Source organism: Chlorocebus sabaeus, chromosome 4 (genome assembly GCF_047675955.1).
Source record: "Chlorocebus sabaeus isolate Y175 chromosome 4, mChlSab1.0.hap1, whole genome shotgun sequence".
NCBI lineage: Eukaryota > Metazoa > Chordata > Mammalia > Primates > Cercopithecidae > Chlorocebus > Chlorocebus sabaeus.
In genome coordinates this window covers 30,166,767-30,191,745 of record NC_132907.1, presented here as the reverse complement: position 1 = coordinate 30,191,745, position 24,979 = coordinate 30,166,767, and the positions used below count along the sequence as shown (strand labels likewise).

The following is a 24,979-nucleotide window of genomic DNA, read 5'->3' as shown; positions in this document are numbered from 1 at the left end:
AGAAAGTCTAATATTAAATATAGAAGAAGCTAAAAATAGCCAAGAGGATGTTTTTTGTTTGCCACAGTCTCCCCTCTTTGAGCAAATGCCAGTAGCTCAGTAATTGGCTCTAAAAACAAACTGCCTTGCCACTTGTAACTCAGGGAGAAAGATCCAGGTCTAGTATAATTTTCTAGGAAGTTTTAAAATTTCATTCCACTTAGAAGTCTTTTTTGTTTTCATTTTTCTTTGTGCTTTTAAAAAAGACATTTCCAAGTATGCAAACGTCCATCATTAAAAATTAGTAAGGGCCAGGCATAGTGACTCACTCTTGTAATCCCAGGACTTTGGGAGGCCAAGATGAGAGGATCCTTTGAGCCCAGGAGTTTGAGACCAGCCTAGGCAACCTAGGGAGACCCCCATCTCTACAGAAAAAAAAAAAAAAATCATAATTGGGCATGGTGGTGTGCATCTGTGGTCCCAGCTACTTGGGAGGCTGAGGCAGGAGGATCGTTTGAGCCCAGTAGGTTGACGCTGTAGTGAGCCATGATTGCACCACTATAAATTTATAATCACACTATCTCCTGGATCTCCAGCCTGGGTGACAGAGTGAGACTCTATCTCTTAAAAAAAAAAAAAAAAGATAGCGTTTACTTTTAAGCTATGGTGTATTAGTCCATTTTCACACTGCTGATAAAGACATACCCAAAACTGGGAAGAAAAGGAGGTTTAAATGACTTACAGTTCCACCTGGCTGAGGAGGTCTCACAATCATGGCGGAGGGTGAAAGGCAGTTTTTACATGGCAGTGGCAAGAGAGAATGAGGAAGAAGAAAAGGTGGAAACCCCTTATAAACCCATCAGATATTGTGAGACTTATTCACTATCACGAGAATAGCATGGGAAAGACCGGCCCCCATGATTCAGTTACCTCCCACTGGGTCCCTCCCATAACACATGTGAATTCTGGGAGATACAATTCAAGTTGAGATTTGGGTGGCAACACAGCCAGACCATATCATATAGATTAAATAGATAGATATGGAGATAGGCATATGGAGAGATATATTTATGCAATAGTGGATATAGATACAGATATATAAACACATACACATACACACACATACTACCTTGAAGTATATTTACCAAAATGTTAACAGTGGTTATTCTGAGTGGTGGGATAATAGTTATTTTACTTCTATTTTTCAATATTTTTACAGTAATCTGTTTTCTTATTAATAAGCAAATACAATAAGAGTAAACAATGGAGTATTTTTAATGAATAAGATTTAAAAACAAGGGATGCTTTATCTGTTAACATTGTTTGAAGAGCTTAATTCTATAATCTCTAAAAACATAAAATATCTAAATGCTAACATACTCGGCAGCCCTCAGAATGCCTATAATGATATTCTATAGGAACTTATAAATTTTCCCCAAAACTCATCTCATTCAGTAACTATGATAATGTATGTATTTTTAGCTGTTGTCTATGTGGGCATTAAATTTTGCAGAAAAGTAGAAGATGCTTTTTACTATCATTTTTTAAGCAATAACCAACCACCTTTTTCTTGCAGTTATTTTGGCACCATTTGTCTTTATTAAGCTTGGGTTCTAAACTGCCCAGACCTACTTAACTTTTTCATGAACTGTGATCTTATTGAAACTCTCTAGATAAATTCTGGAGCTTAGGAATGTATTGTGACCCTTTAATATACCAGTTATTTACATGTTGAACTGTCACACATCTTTTTCCTTACGAAATGTGAGGATTTCTATATTGAATTAAACATACCAAAATCTTGATTAGGCCCTTGATTTCTCGGACAGGTAGTATTTTATCCCATTTCACAATGATGTACTCTGTAAATCTGTCAAGTAGAAAAACGTTTTTCTAGCTTCTGTTGTCTGCTCAAATTCTGGAGTAGACTGTTAAGATCCAGGAGATAGTGTGATTATAAATTTATAGCCACTTGCTGCTTCTTGCTCACGGAGAGCATAGGAGGCAAACAAGTATTCACAGGAATGTTCCCCCTACACACACACATTTAAAAAATATATATACTCAACACACTATTTGTGTTCATCTTTCACTTAACAATAGAATGCAATGTTTCATGTATATAATTTTTAATAACAGCATATTTATAATTTTTAATAACAATAGCATATTTAGGCCGGGCACAGTGGCTCACACCTGAAATCGCAACATTTTGGGAGGCTGAGGTGTGTGGATCACTTGAGGTCAGGAGTTGGAGACCAGCCTGACCAATATGATGAAACCACATCTCTACTAAAAATACAAAAAATTAGCTGGGCATAGTGGCAAGTGCCTCTGGTCCCAGCTACTCAGGAGTCTGGGGCAGGAGAATCGCTTGAACCTGGGCTACAGAGGTTGCAGTGAACCGAGATCACACCATTGTACTCCAGTCTGGGCCTCAGCAAGACTCTGTCTCAAAAAAATAAAAATAAAAAATAAAAATAAAATTTTTAAATAACGTATTTACTGCTTTTTACTAAATTTATCTAGTTTCTTATTGATAGACATTTAATAGGTTTTCATTTTTCCATTTGTATGAATAATGCTGCAGTGCACATCTTGTGCTTAAGCCATTTTCTCTGTTTCACATTATTTTTCTATCATCCCAGGATTGGAATTACTCAGTCAAGGGGAATGATCATCTTAAAGTTTCCAATACATATCAAGAGCTTTCTAAAGATATTCCAATTTACCCATTTTCCAACAGTTAATATGTTCAGTCTACCTTCCCAATGTCAATATTTTTATATTTTTGGAAATTTGTCAAATAAACAATACTATTTGTCTTTTTATTTTTGATTTCATATAACTTAATGAATTACCTTTCTTTCTTATAGACACTAAAACCTTAACTATAAGTGAGCACAAATTTTTTATTTTATTTTATTTTATGTATTTATTTAGAGACAGAGTCTCACTCTCTTACCCACGCTAGAGTGCAGTGGCACAATCATAGGTCACTACAGCCTGAAACTCCTAGGCTCAAGGGATCCTCCTGCCTCAGGCTTCAGAGTAACTGGGACTACAGATGCACACCACCACATCTGACTTTTTTTCTTTTCTTTTTGTACTGATGGAGTTTCACTACATTACCCTTACTGGTCTTGAGGTCTTGAACTCTTGGGCTCAAAAGATCCTCCCAATTTGGCCTCCCAGAGTGCTGGGACATGAACCAATGCACCAGGCCAAATATGTATTTTTAAAAGTTGGGCCTTCTGTCTTCTACATAAGCAAACTTTTGTTTCCCAAATCAGAAAATAGTCACCTATCTCTGAGGGGAAATGTCAGTGCAAATTCAAACTGTCAAGGTTTATTAATGTCAAGGTTTATTAATGTCACTATTGCAGCCTAAAGGTAGTTTTGTTCTTTTTGTTCAAAATCGAACATTTTGTTTTACATCCAAGTAGGATATTTCCTTTTCTAACAAACTTAAGCATCTCTTTTAAAATTATATTTATCTTTATCAGAAAACTTAGCAGTCTAATTGTTATTTCAGACGCTTGCACTGCTGAACCAGTTTAAATCTAAACTTACTCAAGCAATTGCTGAAACGCCTGAAAATGACATTCCTGAAACAGAAGTAGAAGATGATGAAGGATGGTAAGGGCTTTGATTTTTGTATATTAACCATGAACAAGTAGGCTCAGAGCAGAGACCCTACTGGTACATTTCAACTATATCATCCTTTTGTTTTCAGACTTTACCATCACCATTATAGGACCTTGGCAACTTTTGACTTTATTTCAGTTCAATATAAAGTAACATAAATAAACGCACCAAGCACTGAAGAAACAAGCATTTATTGAGCACTTGATGTGTCCAGCATTGGGCTAGCCAGTAAAAAATGCACAAGAAATATATGACACTCTCCCAGCTCTAAGTAACTTTCTAATATTGTGGAAAAGATGAGACTCACATTAAACAACTCGAAAACAACCTTAGAAGACAATAAATCAATAATTTCTTACATTTTCCCACAAACATTTTAGAACTCAATAATCTATTTCATAATCCTACTAACTTCCTCTTCAAAGTTATGATCTACAGGATCCTAGCAACTCATACAAGTTAATTTTATTTTTATCTTTGGATATTTTTCAGCTTTTTAAGACACTGATAAGAAATAAAGTAATGACATGTACATGTCCTTTGCTTAGAACTTTATCCTATACTGGCAAAAAAAAAAAAAGGAATAAAATTGTGTTTTTCTTTCTCACACCCCTCTGTTCTCAAGTTGACTTTACATGCAGTGTATTAGGCCTCCCCACACCTAACTGCCTCCACCTCCCACTACACCCTGGCTCAGCCACATTGCTGCAAGCAAGCCAATGTATCACCCCCTACACATGACTCACCATCTGGAGCCTCTGAGCCATCACATGTACCATTACCCCAACCCAGAATCATAGCCTCAGTTCTCTCTGCCAAACAGCATCTCTCCTGTTTCAAAACTCTGTTCAACATTCCCATCCTCCAGGAAACCAGTCAGCAAGATTTGTTGAGCACTCACAAATCTAGAGGGTGGAGGAAGGAGGGCTGGAACACACATTTAAAAAGACATAAAAACACTTAAATTAAGAAAACATTCAAACACATAAGACTCTGCAACTGTATATAACTTTAATCAAAAGGGCTGAGGGCATGATGATTTGAATGGAATGAATCCTATCTAACCTAGGACCCTGAAAGCACTTGTCTATTTCTCAATTAATTTATAGTTTTCATATGATGTGGGTTACGATGCCAGTTTTTGTAAGATCCTGGATATCTTTTAATAGGTTTCTATTACTTATATAGATTTGTTTATACCAAAATTCAAAGTTGCTTGAAGGCAGAAGCTGTCTTCTTCCATAGTTTAGTGCCAAAGCCAAAGGCTCAGTGGATGTTGATTGACCCATAGAGATAAATGCACATTGTGTAGAACTTTTTGTTTTATATGACTGGACAGGTTTAGTTTAGTTTTGTTTTGGGTTCTTGTTTTTTTTGGGGGGTTGTGGGGTGAGGGGATTCCTTGAATGTCTCAAAATCTCTTTCAAGTGTTTTGGGTTCAGCCACCACACAAAAAATGTTTTGCCAAGTCCTCTTCCCTTTATTTTTGAATCCATATGCATTTTTAAAGGAAATATGACCCATGTGTTTCTGATTCATTTACACTTAACTCATCAAGATGGTGTTTTGTAAGAGCAGTTTGATGCCCAATAAGTTTTTTTAAACTTTTTATAAGCCATTTAAGTCCCATTTTATTGAACAGGAAAGTCACCAACAAATTCAAACCCCAGAAGATTCATTTGAAACTCATAACCCACAGGATTCAAATTTACTTTCAACTTGGCAAGACCATTTAACTTCTCAAGGTTCTTCCTAGCCCCTTGGTTCAGTATTCTCTCATTTTGAATTCCTCATTAGCTTCAGATACCAATGATGTATTTTTAAAAGTGCCATTCCTGTTTTTCATGTTATTTGGTTATACAATCAATTTTCTGTCTAACATTCTCATTAGAAAGTTTAAAATGGGGAAACTTCACTGGACATGGGGAAAAAAATCACTGGTCAGTGATGTTGGCTAATTCTCCATTGGGAGAAAAAAATAAATGGTGAAGAGGTGGGGAACAAGTTAAAGGGACCACTAGCAGGTCTTCAGGAGGTTCATTTCTGCTTTCAATTGCAGTTTCCTAAGCAGAATGGCAGAGCTGTACACTATGCACCTCCAGAATTTTTTGGTATTTGTTTTATCTAACATCTAACAAAAATACTTTTCATGTTCAAGGCACTATGCAGAATCAGATAGCATATATAGGGCCCTTATGTAATGCCTTTTTATTGCAATTTAGACCTTTGGATTTTGTAACCTGATTAGCAACAACATCATTTCTGTTCAGTTTAGCTTTCTCAAGTCTCTGGTGATTTAGATTCTCTCTCATAAAGTATATTCTTCTCAGGAAAGGAGTCTTATATTCAGAATGATTTATAACAAATATTATGAGTGCATGGCATGTGCATGTGTGTTATGCATAAATTACATGGTTCCCAGACTATTTTGTAGGTCACGGTTGCCGCTTTTCTGAGAAGTGAAAGTCAGCCAGTGTGCTGTACTACACTGTCAGGGTCTGTTATCTGAGGTAAAATGATTGCTTCTAAGACATTTTTATGTGTCCGCATGAGTGGCCACACATTGAGGGATCATTTTCATTTTCTGTCAAGATAGAAACCATTACCAATTTGTTATGTTTTCTTTTACTTGGCAAACTATTCTTTTCACATTTTTGGCTGAGCTGCTGTATTGGCATGGTATACAACAGACATTTGGGTACCATTCAGCAGCATTATACTTTTTATGCAAAAAAAAAAAAAAAAAGTAGGAGAGGGAGAGAAAGAAAAGAAATATGATTCTATTGTAAACAGTGTGTATGGTGTTTGAAAATTATTCCCAGATTTCACTGTCTAACAAGGCATTTAAAGAAGTGTTATTAGTAGATCTATACTGAAATGCATGATAGAAATTTTTCACTCAGAATTCCTAGGATTCCTCCTTTGTTCAGATATGTACTGCCAATATTTGGTAATAGTGATGGCACCAGATTCCAGTTTAGCAGGTAGAGTGGTCTCTTTGTCACTATGTTCCTTAGTCCCACAGTATCACAGACTCATGTAGCTATGGAACCCTTCTTCGAGCATGGATTTTATGAAACCGATTAGACACATGGCAGGAGGAACTTGCCCAGGGATTCATATGACCATATGGATGAAGTCCATATGCCAGATTGGGTTTGGTTAGATGAAGCTTGGTGAGCTCCCAAAAAAGTTTCGAGAAAGATAACCACCTGCTCCTTACACAACAAAATTGGCATTTCTAAGGAGAGGAGAAAAATTCAATCTATGTGAATGGCTTCAATTTTATGGGCATTAACTCTTCACTACTATGTTTCATTGAAAATTTATTTCCAGATTGTTAAATCTGAGATTAACTTAAAACATTATAGCATATATACAAGATAAAATAATAAACAATATAATGGTCTGTCTGCCTTCTTCCCTCTTTCTTTTCTTCTTTCTCTCCCCTCGGTCACTTTCTTCCATAGTACACACATTATAAAAATTTGAAAAATACCAACAATTGCATGGTTGCCTCAAGTAAATATTTTACTGATTATTATATAATTAAAAGATGTTCACTGTGGCCAGGCCTGGTGGCTCACGCCTGTAATCCCAGCAGTTTGGGAGGCCAAGGCAGGTGGATCACCTGAGGTCAAGAGTTTGAGACCAGCCTGGCCAACATTGCAAAACCTACTTGCAAAAACATTGCAAAAACTACTAAAAATACAAAAATTTGCTGGGCATGGTGACGCGTGCTTTTAGTCCCAGCTACTCAGGAGACTGAGGCACAAGAATCACTTGAACCCGAGAGGCGGTGGTTGCAGTGAGCCAAGATCGTGCCACTGCACTCCAGCCTGGTTTGCAGACCAAGACTCTATCTCAAAAAAAAAAGATGTTCACTGTGGAAAAATCAGAATGCAAACATGCTCAAGAAAGGTAAATGAAAATTACCTATGATCCCAAACTCAAAGATAAATACTGTTACTTTATACATATCAATGTATATATTTATGCTATTTATACCAAATATGTAAAAGTATATTTTTATACATATTAATTTGTATCTGTCCAGGTATTGCTATGCACATACATATTTTAAACAGAAATGAGATCATATAGTACTACAGCTTTATAACTTGCTTTTTTCCCTCAGCAATATGCAGTGACTACTTCTCCTTATCATATATAATTTTATGATGTAATTTTTATCTTTTGTATTATGACCGTCGTATTCCATTATATGATGAACCACAAATTTACTTGACCGTGTTGTTGGATATATAAACAATGCTGTAACATCCTTGTTTCTATGTCATTGCCCATTTTCTTAGAATAAATTTCTAAAACTGGAATTGTTTCTCAGTGAGTATACATGTTGACTTCTGCTAAATATTTTCAAATGGCTTTCACAAAATATCATTCTAATTTGTACCCCGAAGTAAATATAATTTAAGACTTGTCTTAGGGCTATTAGAATCTCAAGAATTAATTAAGATTCCTTAAAGAGCTTAGTGAAAGAGATTAACATTTTAGAAGAAATGCTTTGCCTTCTTAAATTTTTAAAAAATAAAAACACAGTGTGGTTTGCTTCTGTTTTTCATAAAACTATACAAGTTTCAATTTAGTTCCTCTTCTTGGGAGCCTTATCTCCAAATAGTCTTGTTCTTGGTTCTGAAAAATTCTCCAAGATAACCCTATGGGTTAAAACTTCTGGATATGGATTTTTTTTTCAGTTTTTTTATTGCACTTTGACTAGTGTTAAAAATCAATTTTAGCCATCAGTCAGACAGTTTGTATCTGCTAGATACTGAAGTTCTGAAAACCAAGATTTGGCTTAAAGAAGTTTTAAAGCTTCCCTTTGGAGTTAGCACAGTGCAGAAGCAACAAGTACCAGCTGTCTGTATCCAAAACAGTGAAATCTTAATAATACAGATGTAAAAAAGAGATAATTGACTTTTAGACCCAGTCAGACCTCATTATAAGATACCATGAAAGAACATAGCTTCATCTCATTGCTTATACTAGCAAAGCTTTCAACACCTTTTATATGTAATACGTACTGTAATTTGTGTATAGTTTAGTCATGTATTGAATGAAGGGTGCAATGACAGCAAAAGAATTTTTGGTTTTTTGAGACAGAGTCTCACTCTGTTGCCCAGGCTGGAGTGCACTGGTGCAGTCAAGGCTCACTCCAGCCTCAAGGTTCCAGGCTCAAGTGATCCTCCACCTCAGCCTCCCGAGTAGGTAAGACCACAGGCATACACCACCATACTCGGCTATTTTTTTTTTTTTTTCAAGATAGTGTCTCACTATTTTGCCCAGGCTGATCTCAAACTCCTGGCCTCAAATGATCTTCCCGCTTCGGCCTCCCAAAGTGTTGGTAGAATATTTCAATTATTTTCCACTTCATTCAAACAGGACATTGCCAAGCACAGGTTAGCATAGATGAAAGCAAATACAGCAATAAGGGTGGAGACTGAAAATAATAAAGGCTCAAGTTGGCTAAATGAACGTAGCCAACTTTACCCTTTAGTATTAGGCAGTGGAGCTCAAATTATTGGTCTCTGGGCCCTTTACACCAGGGGTCCCTGACCCCCAGACTGCAAACTGGTACTGGTCCATGGCCTGTTAGAAACTGAGCCGCCCAGCAGGCAGTAAGTGGCAGGCAAGTGAGCATTACTGCCTGAGCTTCAGCAAGGTCATATCAACGGCAGCATTAGATTCTCATAGGAGCGCAAACCCTGTTGTGAACTACACCTGCGAGGGATTTGGTTGCATGCTCATTATGAGACTCTAATGCCTGATGGTCTGAAACAGAACAGTTTCATCCCGAAATCAATACCCCCTCACCCCCATTCATGGAAAAACTGTCTTCCACGAAACTGGTTCCTGGTGCCAAAAAAGGTTGGGGGCCACTGCTTTACAATCTTAACAATTCCTGAGAACTCCAAAGAGCTTTTGTTTATATGGAATATATCTATTAATAATATGTTATAAACAACATACTTTTATAAAAAAATAATTATGCCTGCAAAACAAAAAATTTAGTGATACGAGTAGCATTGTTTTCCATTTTTTTGGTAAATCTCTGAAATCTGGCATGATAGGAGCATATCTGCTTTACTCTGTTTTATCTCACACTTCATGTATTCTCTGAAAAATTCCACTGTGCACTCATGAGGGGATAAGAATGACATAGATAAACAAGTGTCTTAGTATTCATACAAAAATAAATTTGACCTTGCAGGCGCACAGGGATCCCCGAGTCACACTTTGAGAACCATTGGGACAAGTTATCTCTGGTCATTGAGTATGTAATGATGGTCCTTTTTCAATCACAGATTATGACCCCATCTGTAGGTCCTAGGAAGCTTTTTTCCAGGTCCCAGTTTGTGATCCTTGTTCTCAAGTAGAAGCAATGTGGTACTTTCTGAAATAAATGTGCCCATTGGCACTGGCCTAGGCCTGCTACAACAGAGTCCCGTTTCCCCATCAACCCTTTTCTGGCCTTTAACTGTTTTGAAGTGGTCTGTGACATGGCATTTGGTTTTATGTTCTTGTTTACTTTTCTAAATTTTTTCTCAAACAAAGTAGTATTTAAATATATTCTTTTCCTTTTTTTTTTTTTTTTTGTTGTTGTTGTTGTTGTTGTTGTTGAGACAGAGTTTTGCTCTTGTTGCCCAGGCTGGAGTCCACTGACGAGATCTTGGTTCACTGCGATCTGCACCTCCCAGGTTCAAGTGATTCTTGTGCCTCAGCCTCCCAAGTAGTTGGGACCATAGGCATGCACCACATACGGCTAATTTTTTGTATTTTTAGTAGAGATAGGGTTTCACCATGTTGGTCAGACTGGTCTCGAGCTCCTGACCTCAGGTGATCTGCCCGACTCAGCCTCCCAAAGTGCTGGGATTACAGGCATGAGCTACCACGCCCGGCCTTTGGTTTTCTTCATTCTTATATTTGTGCCTAGCCTCTTCAGTTCACAAAATAATGTCCTACTGATTCTAAGTGCTGCACATGCACTTGACTCTATGGGATAGGTATTAATTATCTTTATTTACCCATGAAAGAACTGAGGCACAGTGAAGTTAAATAATTTATCTGCTTTTTGGTCCTTATAGTACTGTATCCAGTGCCTGGTTCATAATAGGCCCAAAATCAAGGGCAGGACCAGGTGGAGGTGATTGGATCATTGGGACAGTTCCCCCATGCTGTTCTCATGATAATGAGTCTCAAAAGATCTGATGGTTTTATAAGTGGCTGGCATTTCTTCTGCTTGCATTTCTCTCTCCTGCCACCACATAAAGAACGTGTTTGCTTCCCCTTTCAACATGATTGTAAGTTTCCTGAGGCCTCCCCAGCCATGTGGAACTGTGAGTCAATTAAATGTCTTTCCTTTATAAATTGCCCAGTCTGGGATATTTCTTCATAGCCGTGTGAGAACGGACTAATACAGTCAGTTCGAGAAAGTTCCCTTCTACTTCTAGTTTTCTGAGAGTTGTTAACATGAACGATGTTGAATTTTGTCCAACATTTTTCTATACTAACGGATATGATCATGTGGTTTTTCTTTGATTGTTAATAAGGCAGATTTTCTTTTTTTAATCTTAAACTAGCCTTGGATTCCCGTAATAAACCCCACTTGGTTGTGGTATATTATTCTTTTTTATACATTGTTGGATTCAACTTGTTGGATTCAATACTTTCTTGTAGATGTTTGTGTCTATGTTCATTAAGGATAGTGGTCTGTAGCTTTCTTCTACTATTTTTGTCTTATTTAGGCATCAGAATAATGCTGGGCTTTTAAAAATGAGCTGGGAAATGTTTCCTGTGCTTCTATTTTTGGAAAAAAAAGATTATTTAGAATCGGTGTTATTCTTTAAGTACTTGATAGAATTTGCCAGTGAAACCATCCAAATTGAGATTTCCATTTTAGGTTTTTTTAAAAAATAGACTTTATTTTTTTAGAGCAGTTTTAGGTTCATGGCAAAATAGAGCGAAAGCAGAGTTCCCATATACCCTCTGCCCATACACACACACACACATAGCCATCCCCACTATCAACCTCTCCCATCAGACTGGTATATTTGTTACAATCAGTGAACCTGCATTCACACATCATCACCCAAATTCCACAGTTTATATTAGGGTTCACTCTTGGTGTCATATGTTCTGTGGGTTTTTACAAATGTGCAGTGTAGTGACACATGTCTACAATTATAGTATCAGTGTAGTTTCACTGCCCTAAAAATCCTTTATACTCCACCTATTTATTCCTCTCTTCCCACTAAATCCTATTTTTCTGTACCCATAGTTTTGCCTTTTCCAGAATGTCATATAATTGGAACCATACAGTATGTAGCCTTTTCAAATTGGCCTCTTTCACTTAATAACAAGCATTTAAGATTTCTCCATGTCTTTTCATGGCTTGATAGCTCATTCCTTCTTAGCACTGAATAACATTCCATTGTATGTGCGTACCACAGTTTATCCATTCACCTACTGAAGGGTGTCTTTGTTGTTTCCAAGTTAGGGCAATTATGAATAAAGCTACAGTAAACATATGTATAAAGGTTTTTGTATGAACATAAGTTTTCAGCTCATTTGAGTAGATATCAAAAAGCAAATACTGGATTTTAGTAAGGATACATTTAGTTTTGTAAGAAACTGCCTAACTGTCTTCCAAAGTGTCTCTACCATTGTACATTCCCACCAGCAACAAATAAGAACTTCTGTTACTCCACATCCTTACCAGTGTGTTGAACCAGCTTTGTTGTGTACCTGGGATAAATCCCACTTGATCATGGTATATAATTTTTTTTATACATTGTTGGGTTCGATTTTCTGATATTTTGTTGAGGATATTTGCATCTATGCTCTTAAAAGATATCAGTTTGTGGTTTTCTCTTCTAATCCCTTTGTTTGGTTTTTGTATTAGGATAATGCTGGCTTCAGAGAGTAAGTTAGAAAGTATTCCCTCTGCTTCTGTCTTCTAGAAGAGATTGCAAAGAACTGGTATAATTTCTTTCTTAAATGTTCAGTAAAATTCATCAATGAACCCATCTAGACCTGGTGTTTTTGTTTTATCAGAGCCCCCTCAGACTGGGCCCCCAGGAGTTTCTTACTCTCATGCTAATCCACACACAGCTTCCTGCAATTCATCAAAATTACCACTTAAGCATTCCTACCAGTTTATGGGTCCAGTAGCATTTGTTCCAGGTAAGCTGATCTGGAAAAAGATTCTCTATATTTGCCTGTATTTCCAGATTTTGGTGTGCCACTTTACCCTGTGACCTCAACCCTCTAATGCATCTGAACAAAAATCATTTTTTTCCAGTTTATTTAGCTTTTTTCTTGTTGCAAGGATGAACTGATGACTTTCGAGCTCTTTACATGTTAGAGGTGAAACCAGAAGTGCCCTCCTTTTGTTTTTTATTCTTCAGTTTCCTCTTTTTGGCATTCTTTTGGATTATTTGAGCATTTTTTAGCATTTCCATTTAATTTATCTATTGTGTTTTTGACAGTATCTCTTTGAATAGTGTTTTGTTTCACTGATTGATACAGGAATTACAATATACTTTTAACTTTTCATAGTTTATTTAGAGTTAATATTTTATCACTTCAATAGGAATATAGAATTCTTATATTTATATAGGTCCCTTTACCTCTTCCTTTTGTATTCTAGCCAATTTATGTGTCACATCTACATACATTGAGAATCCCCTCAGAAAAATGTTAATAATTTTTGCTCTCAGCTGTCAAACACATTTTAAGGAACTCAACAGGAGAAGACTCTGTTATATTTACCCAGATATTTACCATTCATGTTACTCTTTCTTTATTCATGATATGTCAGGTTTCCTTCTGGTATTATTTATCTTCTAGCTAAAGAACTTCCTTGAATAATTATTTTAGAGCAGATCTGCTGGTCACAGATTATTTTAGTTTTCCTTCATTTTAGAGTGTCATTATTTAACCTGCATTTCTGAGGGATGTTTTCACTGAATACAGAATTATGGGTCAACAGTTCATTTCTTTCATCACTTTAAAGATGTTTGTTCCACCAAATTCTGTTCTGCATGGTTTCTTTTGGAAAATCTTCACTCATTCAACTTGTTGTTTCCTTATAAATAATGCATTATTTTTCTCTACGATTTTTTCATCTTTTGTTCTTGCTAATTTGATTTACATGAGTACGTATAGATTCCTTTGGGTTTACTATGTGTGATGTTGGCTATGCTTCTTGAATCTGTAGGTTTGTGTCTTTCACCAAATTTGGGAAGTTTTTAGACATTATTCCTTAAATTATTTTATCCTCAACACACTCCTTCTTCTCTATTCTAGGACTCTAGTGACATGAATTTTAGACCTTTGCTGTTCTCTGTCACCTCCATTCTGCTACTGAGCCCTTGCAGTGGGTTTTAAATTTGATTGTTGTATTTTTCAGTTCTAAAACTTTTATTTGTATTTATTTTTATGTTGAAGCTTTCTGTCTTCTCATTTATTTCAACAGTGTTTGTCCTTCTTTCAGCTTTTTTACAATAACTGTTTAAAAGTCTCTGTCAAATAATTCCAGTGCCTGTCATCTCAGTATTAGTATCTGTTGATTGTCTTTTCCCATGCAAGTTAAGATTTGTATGATTCTCTTATGCCAAGTAATTTTTTTATTGTATCCTAAACATTTTAAATATTATGAGTCTCTGGGTCTTATTTAAATCCTATGAAAAACGTTATGTTATAGCAGACAACCCATTTGGGCTCAGGACACAAGTTCTGATCACCCTTCTGTGGGATTTGGTTTCAATCTTAGTCTTGTTCTCAATGCCTTTGCATTGCTATTTGTATCTGTCCCATGTATATGCCACCCACTGTCCAGTCTGGGACCTGGCTGTTAGACCTTTTTTTTTTTTTTTTTTTTTTTTTGAGATGGAGTTTTGCTCTTGTTGCCCAGGTTGTAGTGCAATGGTGCAATCTGGGCTCACTGCAACCTCCACCTCCCAGGTTCAAGCGATTCTCCTGCCTCAGCCTCCTGAGTAGCTGGGATTACAGGCATGCGCCACCATGCACGGCTAATTTTGTATTTTTTAGTAGAGATGGGGTTTCTCCATGTTGGTCAGGCTGGTCTCGAACTCCCGACCTCAGGTGATCCTCCCGCCTCATCCTCCCAAAGTGCTGGGATTACAGGCATGAGCCACCATGCCCAGCCTAGACTATCTTTTATTTAAATTCTCAGAGTCTTTGATATGCAATTTAGCATTGGATCGATACATGCACTGACTTTATGGGGTACCTTTTCCCTTTACAGTCTCCTCAATACCTTCTACTATCGTGGGCCTCCCCCTTTCTTCCTCCAGCCAGAGCATTGGATCTTTAGTTACACTGTTCTACCCTGTACTTTTTGCAACTGTGCCCTCATTCAGAGCCATGCTGGGGTAGAAAAGAAAGGGGAAAAAGCAGCAGAGTTTTATCCCATTCTCTTGGGGCCACAGCTTCTCACAGTTGTTTATCAATACTACCATTTTTCCAAACCCCTTTGGAGATTCTCACATATGCACTGTTCTGCTTTTCCTCTTGTAAGTTTTCTGCATAACTAGTGAGTTGTCTCAAACTGGTTTATGCCAAATTGTTTCATGTAGTAGGCTATCTCATTTCTTTCAGGTTCTAACTGTTAAGATCCTTTTTTAAAAAACAAAAATTTAGATGGTACTGAATAATTCTCAGCATGAATGATTTTTTTTCTTTAAAAAAAAGATTTCTTAATAGTTGGCAATGAATTGCTATTAGAGAGAATAATGTATATCTTGGGGAAAGTACTGTGCCTTGATATGATTCACCAGAGAGCAGTTGAAGAACAATACCTTAGGAGCATCCTCAAATCACAAAAGGTGATCACCAAACTGCTATCTTGAGAGAAGAAGAAAGGGAGGGATTGGTGTTGAGAGGTGCAGTGGTTGACATGACCTATCTCCAGGATGTCTTTAACACCCTTCAGTAAAGTTGTGCTCTTGTGGGTGGTGTTTGGTTAGAGACTCAGGATGCCAGAGATTCAAATTATTTTTGCATGGTGTAGGCCAGAGGAAACTAGAGCACAAGAGGCAGAGGAGGCCTGATGATCATGAAACATGCTGACAATTAGCAGAAATTCTTTGGAGAGATTTAGCTTTCTATGGGCTGTGGAGGGGTACAAAGATCCCCAGCTGACAGATGGTACATAATAGGATAGTACCTGATGCTTAAATCAAGTTAATAAAAGGTATTTGGCTCAGTTAATCTGAGAAAGAAAAAAAAAAAAGCCATACTGGTAGTTCATGGAGTCAAAAGGAGAGTGTATTTTACTATAAAAGCTTGTTGCTAAATAATCTCTAAGGAAGTCGATCTGTTTTCTATTCACTAGTTATAAAGTACTCCCTCTTGTTCTTCTTGCCAAGAATTTCAACTGAATGATCAACTGCAAGACAAATATTCATTCATCAACTTTTGGAGAGTTATATTTTCACTGGTTACTGTAATTATGCTTTATGTAGCCTTTATCAGAGCTCTAGAGTTTTTATTTGTTTAGATGTCATCCTTAATTCAGAAACTTTTCTCTAATTTCCAGCCTATAAGTAAATTGTATTATCTGTTTTCTTACAGTCCAGATACTGAGCCTCTTGTACTCATTAAACTGCTGTCATACCCTTACCCTACTTTATCAATTAATAACTCTAAACAACATGCTTCTTTTTCTTTAAGATGTCATTTAAAACATGTAGAGCCTATGGCAAGTAATTATTAATCCTTAAGCTTTCTGTGAATACTTATCTAGTGATACTAAAGTCTTTCAATGGCATTAATGCTGTAGCACAGTATTTATGGGCTAAGTTCGTTCATATAGGTCAGATTAACTCAGTTTGCATATTTTGAAAACTATTCCTTATTTATTTAATAAATGTTTTTAATGGAAATAATGTGTGAGGTGTGGGATGTGGAGTAAAGTTAGACATGACACTCATTCCCATTGATTTATTATAGTATAATATCCCAAGTGAGATAAGATATCATTGTAAGGAAGAACATTTCTGCTTAGAAACAGATATTGGGCGTAAATTATGAACTGCTTTCACAGTCATTGGCAGGAAACCTTGCATTCACTTAGGATTCTCAACTCTGCTGATGTGATTTAATCCTTCCTATGTAACTTGGTACTGCTATCCTTTTGTTACCTAAGAGGAAACTTCAGGTTCAAATATCGTAGGAGGTAGTGGGTAGTGACCTGCCAAAGGTAGGAATGCAGGGGTTTTGGGGATAGTACTCTACAATGTCCCTTCAATACATGTTAGATATTTACCTGACCAAAAAGAGGTTTCTGAATTCTACTATTGTTTGTTTAATTCAGGTTTGAGTCTTTAGGTCAATTCACTACATTAAAACAAATGGAGGCTGGGAGCTGTGGCTCACATCTGTAATCCCAGCACTTTGAGAGGCTGAGATCGGAAGACCATTTGAGCCCAGGAGTTTGAGACCAGCCTGGGCAACATAGCAAGACACCATCTCTACAAAACAGTTTTAAAATTAGCTAGGTGTGGTGGTGTGCACCTATAATCCTAGCTACTGAGGAAGCTGAGGTCGTAGGATCAGTTGAGCCCAGGAGTTTGAGATTACAGTGAGCTATGATCATGCCACTGCACTCTAGGCTGGGCAACAGAGACCCTGTCTCTAACAAACAATAAATAATACTTAAAATGAAATAAAAACAAATGGAAACCAATTAAAGATTTTAAATGAACAAATTTGCTCTGCCCCAAATTGTATGTATATTTCATAAGCTTTTTTATTTTGACATTTCTGAAGAATTACTTTAATGTGAGGTCCCTTCATTTATTTTAAAACCACTTGTTAAGGGTATTGTGGCCAATTATCAGTCAGATTAGTTAATAAGATTATACAGAATAACTGACAGAATAGAAAACACTTATACTTGACTAAAGTAAGTACATATCCTTTTCGTGCTTTTTTACTCTAACTCTTCTACGGGTAGTAGGAGATGAAGGTGACTCTAGATCCCACCAATTCATTTTTTAAGCAAATATTTATATGTGCTATATTTCAGACACTGCTAGGACCTTTATCCTATCTCATCTCATTTTACCTTCACAAGAGCCTCATAGGACTCATGGCTTAGGGACTAGCTGTCGCAGATTTGTTTCTCACAGATCCTTCAGATAATTAGCACTACTTCCATGTGATAAATGAGGAACTCTGTAGTTCAAAAAAATTAGGTTATCTGCCCAAGATCCTATGGCAATAAATGGTGGGACTGTTTGTCACACCGGTGGGTCCATGCTGTTTCCAGAATACCAGCTTCTACCAGCAGTGATTCTAACCTGAATACTAATCACTGGGACAAGGAAGAAAAAATTTAACTTGACTTTCAGAGGCCTTTGATTCTAAATAACAATATTCATCTTCTGGAGCTAGTTACAGCATATATCACTCATTCTCATCTTTGGAATACTTTCTACACTTTTTTAAAGAAATGTACCATCATGGAGGTACATTCCGTGGAGGTGCAATTACTCGAAAACAATCATTATTTTGTTCCACTGAGAGTTCTGAAACCAAAACCTACTCTGTAATTCCACACATTGAATTATTACCTAATTATACAGTGGGCTGTCTAATCAGAATACCTGAGTTCAAATCCCTGCTCAGTGACCTAAGCAAGCAACCTAACTTCTAAGCCTCAATTTCTTCACCAGTAAAGTAGAAATAACAATACCTACCTCAGAGTTGTTATTATAATTAAATGAGATAATTCATGGAAAGCACTCAGTATAGTGCCTGACCCTTAGAGAGTGCTCAGGAAATAGTAGGTGTGAGAGAGGGAAGTGGGGGTGCATGGTACTAGGGTAGTATTGGTAAGGCTTGACATATTACTCAAGCAGCACAAACTAAACATTCTAAATTAAATTGTCAAAACATTATACAGGCCTCTTGATCTAATAACCTCAAAGTAATATTTGAAAAGAAGGCAAATGTTAATTTACTTCAGTTATATTATCTATGACCTAGAGGGAATGTAGACATATTCAATAAATTTGCTAGTAGTGCTAGATGGTTCTATTTTATAAGCTGTTAAGAAAAGGAGAAAAGTGTAGCCTTGTTTAAAAAAAAAAAAAAAATGTTCTTTAGCTGAATCCAGATTACAAAATGCTGAAGCTGGCAGACTTTAGCTAATATAAATTTAGCATTCATAGAGAAAGAGGAGGAGAGTGGACAAGATTACCTTTTCTATGTTGGGAATATATAGTCATGGATTCTGGACTTTCTCCAGAATCTTTTTATAGCTGACAAGAGCATCTTGGAACAGAGAAAAACTATGCATGCATAAGTTATTTATTTCTATTGGAAAGAAAGTTTAAGGAGCAAAGGTCCTTGGAATTAGCATAATGTAGTAAAAAAGTCATTTTACCATAGTTGTTACGTATGGCAACAAAGCCAGTGCAAAGAAAGTTGCCATTATACACTGGCAACCAAGAAATTATAAATAAGCATTCTGATACCGTAACCATAATTATCATAGTGATTTTTTCAAATACCTAATTTGTGTTTATATGTATTGTTCAATATGTAAAACATTTTCAAAGAAAGAAAAAATCACTGGTAGATTCATATCCCACAGATAATCATCATTGTTTTTGTCTACCCTCTCATACATTAATATATAGATGCTTTTCCCAAGAATAGAATCATGCCATACCTCCTTTTTCTCCCTTTCTGTCTTTTCAGTATACTATCAACATTTTTCACATTATTAAATATTCTTTTGCAACATCTCTTGATGGTTATATAATATTCTATCATGAGGATGTGACATAATTTAACATGGATCTTTGTGAAGAAATTCATCCCATTTTTAATTATAAGTCTTTCACTGTGAATACATTTTTAGTTAATATTTTGTAAATTCATTGTTATTTCCTGTGTCAGGTAGGCTTTTAAAAAAAAAACTTTTTTAAAATTGAGACATAATTTACATATAAGAGAGCACGCAGTTGTTATCTGTTCACTTTGATGAATTTTTGACAATTTTATACACCAATATAAACATCATCAAAACAAGGTGTAAAACATTTACATCACCCCAGGATATTCCCGCCTTCCCCTTCTTAGCTAGTCCCCTCCCCATAACACTTTCTGATTTCTATCAGCTCAGGAATGACTTTGATAAAATTTTTACTAAATTGCACTGTATAAAGTTGAATCATTTATACCTGTACCAGCAATGTATGAAATTGCTAGTTTCTTCTTAACCTAGAATTATGTGTGTATGTACTATAATATGTCATAAATAACAGATATATAGTAATCGTTGCCAATTTCTACCTTGTATTAATTTCTATTTCTTTGTTTGCTGGTAATTGAATTTTTTCAATGTGCTAACTGGCCATTTATATTTCATGGTTGTGGTGGTGGTTGTTAGTTGTCTACTCTTATGTGTATATCTTTTTTATTTACAAAAGCTCTTTTTTTTTTTTTTTTTTTTTTTTTGAGACAGAGTCTTACTCTGTCACCCAGAGTGGACTGCCAGGTTCAAGCAATTCTCCTGCCTCAGCCTTCCAGGTAGTTGGTACTACAGGCGAGCACCACCACACCCAACTAATTTTTGTATTTTTAGTAGAGACAGGGTTTCACCATGTTGGCCAGGCTGGTCTCAAACTCCTGGCCTCAAGCGATCCGCCCACCTCAGCCTCCCAAAGTGCTGGGATTACAGGTATGCGCCACAGCGCCTGGCCTATGAAGAATATTATTTTTCATTTAAAATATTTTTACCAGTTTGTCATTGCCTTACAGTTTGTTTATGGGGACTTTGTTTTGTTAACATGGAATTTTAAATATTTGCATTGCTAAATTTGCTGATCTCTTCCTTTATGATTTCTACCTGGTGTCATTCTTAAGATCTTCATAATCCCAAGATTATATAAATACCTAGTTAGATCTTTTAGTAGTATTTTTATGCTTTTTATTTTTAATTTACATCAAAAATCCACCTGGAATTGATTTGGTTTATTTTATTAGGTCATTGTTATCATTTTATTTTTTTTTCTAAATTGTTAGCCACCACAACTGAATAATACTGTGTTTCCCCATGGATATTAAATGTGTTCTTTATCAGAGTAAGCACTTATGTATATTTTGAGTGAGTTTTCTTATTTTACATTGATTTCTTTGTCTATTCTTGTGCCAGTACCTCACTGCTTAATTGTTTAGCAATATACTTAAAAGATACTGTGAACCTTTATTGTTCTACACTTATATTTTTACTTTGAAAGTTTAGGTGGTGGATAACGTGCTACATTCTTATTCTCTTTTAGTTACCACACCTGGAAAAAGCTTAGACTATAGGCTATGGAGTCAATAAAAAGGCCTAATTATTTAACAGGTGGCCGCTACCTGAATTGCAGCCCCAGTGCCAAGAAGGAAATAATTAGTTTTTAGACAAACCCTTCAAAGTAATGGAAAAGATCACATGTGGAAAATAAATAGCATGAGGAATAAAAAAGAGTGAAGTCTAACATGCTTGATTGCCATTTTCTGGTATGGGCATATAAATGTTTTTATGAGACATTTAATTATAATTTTTTCCTTCTCCCTGGTACACTGAGCAAAAACACAAAGAATTGACAAGGTTACAGAATATATGCCATCTTACTTTCTTCTCTTTTACCTGGTGTGAATCCCCAGGACATCTAGGATAGCCACATATAAATGCAACTCACAAAATCCCCCTCCAAAAACATTTGTTAATAATCTTCCAGCTACCTGCCATTTTGATTTATTAATATCCCTTCTACTCTCTGGTATTAATTCAGGTAATCAAGTTAAATGTAATAGTAATGTTCTATTCTTTGCGTACAGATAATTCAGTTGATCACAATAAGTTAAACGTTGAACTGAGGTTTTTTTTAGTAGAAATAAAAGTTAAAGTAAGAAAGTCTTACTGAGCATTTACATAACACCAATCTCCTTTAAACCTATAAGCTAGAAAGTGTTGTTGTGCCCAAATTATACTGGGGAAAAGTCTAAGGCACAGAAAGTTTAAGTAATTTGGTCAAGATGTCATAACTAGAAGTGATAGTGTTCAGACATAGCCAATCGTGCTTGGCTCAATAGTTTGATTCCATTTGTTTTTGAAGACATTCTCTCGTTTGTGATTTTGTATTGCTTATATGTAATATCACATTTTCTGCTAGAAAAAAAAAATCATTCCTAGTTTATATGGGGAAACATAGTGCATCAGTATTTTTATGGCATTCTACATAAAAAATTGTCACTTTCAGAGGTTCTCCCACCTAAGTAACAGTTTCTCTAAGTTAGCTAGGCTACATATTTTTCCTGTTTTCCGATAAGGCAATGTGATTGTTGATGTTGTTGTTGTTTTAAACTGTAGTAATAAGGCCAGACAAATGACTTCAGGACTTAATTCACACTTAGTCAAAAATTGTCTAGGTCCCCTTAAAGTGTGGAAAATGTCAAATTTATATCCTTAATATTATATCCTCTGTATTATTTGAAGAATTAAAATTCAGAAAGTTATTTAAAAGTTTGTTTAACTTGAACAAGAAGTTCCTGCCACATTTACCCCTCATTTTTCATAGGAATATAAATAGTAGAGTGGTTATGAATATGGGATTTGGAGTCAGACCTGAATTTGAATCCCAACTTGGAAACTTACTAGCTGTGGGATCTTGCGTAAATTACATAACCTTTCTAACTCTGTGCCCCAAAGTGTAAACTGGGGATAATAATAGTACCTTTTTGGTTAGTCAGTTTGTGGATTAAATGAAATACTATTTTTAAAGGGTTTAGTATGGTGTGTGGAACAATCAGTGCTCAATAAATGTGTTCTTGTTTTCATCTTCAGTGTTGTCATTATTAATTTTAAGAATTAATTTATCTATATTTGACCACTGTCAGTAGATCTATCAAGATCAGATGATTAGAATATGTACCATTTCTATAATATTTGACTGTTTTATAACCTTTCCTTAGTTTAACTCATTATAACTCTCAGTGATTAACTTAAGGTTGGTTTGTATCATAATTCTTACCATTCTGAAATTTTAAAAAACTTTGATATATTTTCAGTGGACAATAATGCCTCATTAATGAACTATCAGCTTTTTCCTTGAGGCTAGTACTAAGATAAGTGGGGGAGGAGATGCAGATAAAGGAACATTCATTGTAAATAGAATTTAAATATAAAGCAAAAGGATATCATCACTTTGGAGAACATAGAATTATAAGCTCAGTGTAATGTAAATATTTTTATTCCACCTCTCTCTCAGCCAAGTTCTAAGGTTGTGATAAAATGAAGCAAGAAGGAATATGATTATAGACCAGGTTCTCTGGTTAGTGTTCATTTTATACAGAACTATAAATAATGCTGCAAAAGACCAACGTGGTTCTTTATAAATAGGTCGTTGTCAGAGTTACTGACCCTGGAATGGTGATTATTTTAATTCTAAACTCCCTGTCCAGTCCCTGAAGTCACCTCTTTTTCTTCTTTTTCTTCAGGATGAAGACAGCTCGTCTGTCTTAACCCTGTGCTTTCATATGGTTTGCCCTGAAATAAGTTTCTGTCATATTAGGGAAGTTTGCTTTGTTTGTGGATCTGTTTTGAGAGAGATGGGGAGACAGCCATGTACCCCAGCTGCTTACCAGGCCTTTTTGATAGGAAATACCATCTTCCCTATGGAAGACAGTTGTTCTATTAGTCTACTGGCTGTAGATTAAATGTTATTGGCTGAGCAGTTGCTGAAACCCCAGGGCAGGTGTAAGATGCATATTACAGATTAATTCTGGAAAACCTCTTAGATCTTTCCACCTGTGTCATGCTGAGTGTTAAGCATGTTAGATAGGCAAGAAAGCTGAGAAACTCTGCATTCCCCTGTTGCTAAAGATATTTTGAAAACTATGTCTTTCATATTTACTCCAACAATACTAAATATTTACAGAAGACACTATAATATGAGGATTTCTTTTTTAACTAAGGAATACAAAAGACATGTTTTAGAGTTAGCCTTTCAGAACTCCAAACTGAGGGGGCAATATAACATTCCTTCAAAGTTCGGAAACAGGAGATTTTTCCATGTTAGTGGTGAACGGTGAAAGAAAAGCCACTGGTTTTCATCTTCATTTTCTTTTTTCAAAAATCAGTTTCCATTTTCCTCTTTGCTTGATTTTCCTAACACACTATTTTTCTATTCTTATTTTTTTTGTTCAAGTATTTTAAAATTTTTTGTTCTTATTTTTCTCTTACTGTTAATTTTTAAATTTCTCTTTTGAGTTTTTTGGGTTTTTTTTTTTTTTTTTTTTACCATTTGTATCTGCATTTTTCTCTGTTTCCTTTAACTATTTCTGTTTCCTGTTCTGAATCTTCTTTCATCTTTTGCTTTTCTCCATTAATCTCTTTCTCTCCTTTGGCCTTTTCTATTACTCAGAGTCATCCCTGCTCTGCTAAACATGAAGAGTTCCAGTGGCCTTATTTTACAGGACTTTTTTTTACATAGTTTGATCTCTGAACTCATTCATATTTTGTCTGTGTCTCTTCATATGAGTTACTGTGATCTTCACTATCTACTTCATGTTGAAAAAAGATTCAGACTTCTTTTTTCAGATGTGCTGGTGCATAAACACTTTTTCTTTTTCCCCCTCCCTTTTTTTGTTGATAAATAATAATTGTACATATTTGTGGGGTACAGGTGATATTTCGATATGTGGATACAATGTGTGATGATCACCTCAAACATTCCTTTGTGTTGGGAACTTTTGAACTCTTCTAACTATTTTGAAATATACAATAAATTGTTAACCATAGTCACCCTACTGTGCTATCAAACACTAGAACTTATTCCTTCTAACTGTATGTTTGTATCCATTTACCAGCCTCTCTTTTATCCTCCCTACCCTACCCTTCCCAGCCTCTGGTAACAATCATTCTACTGTATACTTCCATGAGATCAACATTTCTAGCTCCCACATGTGAGTAAGAATATGCACTATTTCATCTTTCTGTGCCAGGCTTATTTCACTTAACATCACGGCCTTAGATCTATCTGTGTTGCCACAAATGACAGGATTTCATTCCTTTTTTATGGCCAAATGGTATTCCATTGTGTATATATACCACATTTTCTTTATCCATTTATCCATTGATGGACACTGAGGTTGATTTTTTTCTTAGCTATTCTAAATAGTGCTGCAGTGAACATGTGGGTGCAGAATTCCTTTCAATATAGTGATTTCTTTCTTTTGGATAAATACTCATTAGTGGAATTGCTGGGTCATATGGTAGCTCTATTTTTACCTTTCTGAGAAACCTCCA

The 24,979-nt window shown here is 35.8% G+C and overlaps 1 protein-coding gene across 1 annotated transcript in view; it reads left to right on the top strand.

Moving 5' to 3' along the window:
• CWC27 (CWC27 spliceosome associated cyclophilin) overlaps positions 1–24,979 on the top strand; it is a 257,508-nt gene that overhangs the window by 216,537 nt on the left and 15,992 nt on the right. The window contains exon 13 of the mRNA XM_007973839.3: positions 3,515–3,618. Within this exon, the coding sequence (XP_007972030.1) occupies positions 3,515–3,618 (104 nt within the window). The remainder of the gene's footprint in view (positions 1–3,514; positions 3,619–24,979) is intronic.